The 5,555-nt window shown below is 43.0% G+C and overlaps 1 gene segment (V, D, J or C); it reads right to left on the bottom strand.

Moving 5' to 3' along the window:
- Positions 1-3,344: 3,344 nt before the first annotated feature.
- On the bottom strand, positions 3,345-4,169 carry LOC103731138. The segment is given in 2 exon segments: positions 3,345-3,754; positions 4,121-4,169. Coding segments are annotated over 2 exon segments (459 nt in total).
- Between the last annotated feature and the right edge of the window lie 1,386 nt (positions 4,170-5,555).

Here is a 5,555-nt window from a genome sequence, read left to right as displayed (position 1 = left end):
TATTGAGTCCAATTATAACTGTAATAATTCAACTGTAAACCTAAAAATTTACAGCCAATTTTGAAAGAGATGTATCTTAGCTCAGAAAATTTTTATTGAATATGTCAATGTTGTTGTAATGAAATGCTTCTTCCAAGTATGTGGTTATTAAATAAATAATTTTTAAAAACCCTCACAGTTAGATTTGGGTTGGCAATGGCTGCAGGCTTGTTTTGAGCATGGGACTGTCTGTCCCTTCCCTAGTGTTACCTGAATTGTATGTCATACCAGACTTCTTCTTCCCATCGCACCCTGAAGACCATTCAGCTGGAGCTGTGTTTGACTTGCCTTACATCTTTTAGTTATGTCATCCTGCCTGTTCTCTGCAGGTCAAAGGCATCGCATCACCACTTCTGAGGATTTCTGAAGCAGTTCCTCTCCTCTCTTTGCAGTAGTGTCTACTTCCTCTTTGTCTGACTCTCCTCCTTCAATGAGTCACATGGTTGTAGCTTCAATTCTGCCCTGTGACAGGGAGTTGGGCCCCAGGCTCTGCTGACTTGCTTGTTTGCTCTTACAACATAAGGTGAAGTTGCTTAGATCACGAGTACAAATTTTTTTCCTAGGTGGGGAAAACCAGGCATTGTCCATCCCCCTCCACCTATGCCACCACGATGAACCAAAGTTTACGTCCACCAATGTTCCTGCTGAGGATCCAGTGGTATTGGGCTTTCTGGTAGAGCATGGGTGAGGTGGTGTGGGTGACCCAAAGCTTCCCCACTGAACAAGTCGGTACCCAGAAGGACGGTTTACCCACTGCGCCATAGAGGCACCCCTCCCCTAGTCCTTTCCAAACTATGTAATTTGGTTCCTCCCCCACTGACATGTAAAATTATGGCAGAATTGCAACAGATGATTTGGAGGTGATTGAATAATGGGGTGAGAGCCCCATGACCTTCACTGCCCTTGCTTTTATGAAGGAACTTCAACATTCGACAACGCCCGTTGTAATGTTCCCCAGCAAGCAGTCATAGCTAGAGTCATAAAGAGGGCAGCAGTGTGGGAGCAGTGAGGACCATCGACACTTATCCCTTTCTGTCTACTTTCCGTTCTTCTTGTCACCCTTCTTCTACAAGAGTCCTTAAGCCTTGGAGGGGGTGACACATTTATATGATTATTCTCTCCAACTCCAGCATGGTACTGAGCCCCGCTGCCCTTTAGTTAACCTCTCCCTCTCCAGAAGTTTGTGGTTGGCCAAGACTTAGGAGAACTTATTCGACTACAAAACATGTGGGGGGAAAGATGGTAAATAGAAAAAATACTCAAAAGAACACCGAGAGCAGTAATAACCTGTGGTTGGAAACCCAAATATTTGGAAAGTACCTTAGTGACTACAGGAAAATGATTTAACAAAGCAATAGCATTTGCTTCATCATGGGGCCTACAACAGTCCCTGACCATAGAGTTTTGTCTAAGTTTCTAGTGTCAGATGTGAGTTTCTCCCTGTGGGGGAACATGTTGGCTTCAGATACATTTCTTACTCCACATAGAAGTGGCCAGGCAACATCCATAAACACGTGTGAGGCTCTTCTCTTTGTTATGCTACATTCAGACATTTTAGTGTCTGTTCTAGATCCTTAGATGTTCTAAAAGCATATCTGTACTCCTAGGGCAGAAAGAACCTATCAAGCAGGCATGGGACTCTGCTTCATTTACAGGTCTGCCATCATGGGATTCTACCAACAGACAACCCATTTTCAGGGGTCTCATCTAAGTAAACACTGATTTACTTCTGCACTGCCTGAGCCACTGCCTCCAGCCCCAACAGGCACAAAGCCTTATGGAAAGAAATGCTGTAAGAGCCAAATTAACTTTAGATGATATGGGGCAGGAGTATATCTGGAATGATTTAGTTAAGATACTGCTACCTAATTTCCTAGAAATTACCAGTAAGAAGTAAATATAACTGGCTATATGAAATTCTGGTAAGAAGACACCTTTGTGTGATTTCCTTTGGACCAAGGTTATGTGCCCTCACCCAGAGAACATAAAATAGGAAACATTTGATAGTGGCTCTATGAACCGCTTTTAACTGCCTGGCTCCTAGAAGCCTTCTGTTCAAGCCCTTAAACTTAACCCCAACACTTGACATAGTCAGCAGGATTCCACCCCAGTGAACAGCTACTATGAAGGAGACAGAATCCCTGCATCTTGGAAAACGGTCTGTGTCCTGGTGGATGTCTTTCTAGAACCGGAATAGATAATGGCTGGAAAGATGTTAGTTGTCCCTGTCTAGGTGAAAGCGGGTCAAAAAGAGGCCCTGTGGTGGGACGCCCACCAAGGAGCAGAGCTAGAAACCTTAAAATGCACACAGTGGTCCTTCACTTCTGGGATTCCTGACAAGAAAAAAAATCTGTTTCTATCTGCTTCATAGATTACCTCTAAATTCCACAGCTAAAAAATAAAAATAAATAAAAAATGAGTGAGCTGCAAGTTGGTCATGTATGTTCAGATTCTAGAAACTGTGGGTCTGTCTCTGATTTCTATTCTCGTTATCTATCCTCTTTTGAGAGTCTACAAATTCTTATTTTTCTTTGGGAGAAAATCTACTTTCATGTTTTAAACATTCAATTTCATTGATTAGAACACATATTTCTTTCTTTTCCAGATTTTACAGGTTTAGCCCTTTGTTCTAATGCACTGATTTTGGGATTCAAAAAAATGCCTGATCTATGTCAACATGGTATGTAGGAGAATCACCTAAACTTTAAAACATCAGGTCTTCACTTTTGAGTAAATTTTCCAAAGTTGTTTCATGTATCTAAAACCTGAGAGTGGGAATGGATTTTCTTCTGTTGCTGAGATCAGTGGGATCCAGTGCTTTGCTTCTTCATTATTAGAGAAAAAAAAAGTTTGCTAAGAAAAACAGAAATGACGAATTTAGGGCAGAGAAAATAACAGCATCTTAACAACAACAAACTGACTGCTGCACGTGCTCTACTACTTGCTCTGACTGACCAAACAGAAGGAAGAATCAGATAAATGAGAATCACAAAACCGAGATTTTAAAAGCACGTATGGTTTTAGTGTGCATCAGCCTTGAATTCCATTCCATGGCTGCAATTGGTAACGAACTTAATCTCTGCATGGGAGCAGGGCAGGGAGGATTATGACAATCACACCAGTTAGCGTTCTTCTTCATGCCTGGTTGTCCTCAGAGCACTTGATCCCTCTTCCATCACCTGCTGTTCATGGCATGACAAATCATCGCAGTTTTCAGTGGCCCTTGCAAAGAAGCAAGGAGATCTCAGATGCAACTTCCATAATGTGCTCTATTCAGTCCTTCAAACTTTTCCTCCTGCAGAGCCTCAGAGAACGTGCTGTGCTGCTCCCAGACATGCAACACATGAGGGCAGCTGGGGCACATCACGGGGGCTGGTTTTTGTTAAGGGCTGTATCACTGTGGGAGGAAACTGTAAACCTTGCATACAGTAATAAACTCCAACATCCTCAGGCTCTACTCTGCTGATTTTGAGTGTGAAATCTGTCCCTGACCCAATGCCACTGAACCTGTCTGGGACCCCAGAATACCGGTTAGAAACCTCATAGATCAGGAGTTGTGGAGCCTGGCCTGGCTTCTGTAGGTACCACTCCAAGTAGGTGTTTCCATCACTATGTAAGAGGCTCTGACTAGACCTGCAAGAGATGGAGGCCGACTCTCCAGGAGCAATAGGCAAGGAGAGTGGAGTCTGTGTCTTCACAATGTCTCCACTGGATCCTAAAATGATAAGACAGACCAGGTTATGAACAAATGTAAAGAGACTTTATATTTTCTTTGTTATTTATTTCCTTTTAGTCACATTTTCATACTGGTCTAATATATTCAATGTATGTAAAAGGCACTGGCAAATCACAATGGCACATCTGGAATTCTCTATTCTATCCCTGTCCACCAGTGTCAGAGTCTTCAGCAGAGTACAGGTCCGTGTTCCTTCTGAAATCTTCCTCTCCCTCACAGATGTAAACTTCCCAGGTCCATCCTGAAGGGTAAGGTCCATACTCCTCACAGGAAACATGGGCATCATAGATGTCTAGAGCGCACATTCCCACCTCTTTCTCCTTCCTCATCTCCATCTGTCCTTACCAGGGATCCAAAGCATAACCAGCCCCAGGAGCTGAGCAGGGCACCTCATTCTGGGAAGCTGACTGAGAGGTCCTGAGCAGTCAAGACTAGACACAGATGAGCTTTTATCTTAGACTTGCATGCAGAGATGAGAGTGATATGCAAATTCTCTGGTGAGTGTAACAGTGTGTGAAGAGCCAAGTGAACATAAGCACTGTGCTTGGGAGTAAAGTGACAAAAATGTGTTCTTGTTTGGAGGAACCCCAGAGCATTCTGTATGGCCTGCAACAGTGGGCAGAGGATTCCAGTATGGAAGTCTTAGCCTGTGGGGAAGACATGGTACAAAAGGCTCTGCCATTCTTAAACCACATGGAGACCTAGCAACATAGATGTGGACCCACAAGGGAATCAAGGAAAGGGAAATAGCCACTCTGGCGTCCTCAGTTAGTCTAAAGAAAAGAACTTACCCATCGCCACTAGTAACCATGCTTAAGTGCCTTATCCAATAGTATGTTTTGAGTTATTATTGTTTCATATCTATTGTTGCGGAATAAATATTTGTAGTTGTTCAATAAGTGTTAGAAGCACTTGTTTCCAGGGACTTAATCAGTTTACATAAGAACATTCAAATAAAAAGAAAATAACATGGGAAAACATTTCCCTTTCAAACAGAAAGTTCATGTATTTTCTAAGGGATTATATGCTTCAGTGTGGGAATGGGAAGTAATTCTATCAGAAGATAAGTTTTGGGAGTTAGTTCTTTCCTTCTATCTTTATGTGCATTCCAGAGAAAGAACTAAGGTCACCAGATGTCCCAGTAAGTGAATTTACCTAATGAACCACTACACAAACACTACGGTATCAAGTTTTAGATGCTCAAGGGACTCTAGATAGGCTGACTAGACCTCAGTGGAAGGATTTGCACTGGGGAAAATCCAGGGACACTGACTTGACATAGTGGGTCTTAAGAGGGATGACAGAGTATATGGGCTTCTGTGGGGGAGGGTTATGGGAGGGCGCCAGTGGGGACAGGGGTATGAAGATGATTAAGATTCATTGAGATGTTCTTTATGAAATGCACAAAAATTCAATAAAAATAAAAAAAAAGAGTGTCTGAGGAGGAATGGCACTGAGAGGAGTTAAAAAATGTATGAAATCTACTCAGGCTTGTTTCCTGACATGATTATGTGGCCTCAGCCATGGAGTCTGTGGTGCCTTAGTGGCTGCTCCAGACATAAAGGTAGCTACTTCCAGGATGATGTGTAGACCTTGAGCTGTCACAGGAGGTCAGAGCTGTCCTGCCTTGAGCCATGTTTAAAGAAGATTAACCCGATCCCCCCACCTGTCCCCTGCTGGCCTGTCTCATAGGCAGGCCCAGCTTTGGTTCCAACTCATTCTCCTCAGGAAGACATCAAGAATTCAATAAGTTTAAAGAACACACACACACACACACACA

Source organism: Nannospalax galili, unplaced genomic scaffold (genome assembly GCF_000622305.1).
Source record: "Nannospalax galili isolate Female #2095 unplaced genomic scaffold, S.galili_v1.0 scaffold1614, whole genome shotgun sequence".
Classification (NCBI taxonomy): Eukaryota; Metazoa; Chordata; class Mammalia; order Rodentia; family Spalacidae; genus Nannospalax; species Nannospalax galili.
Note: the sequence above shows the minus strand (reverse complement) of the source record. Positions and strands in the feature narration are given on the sequence as shown.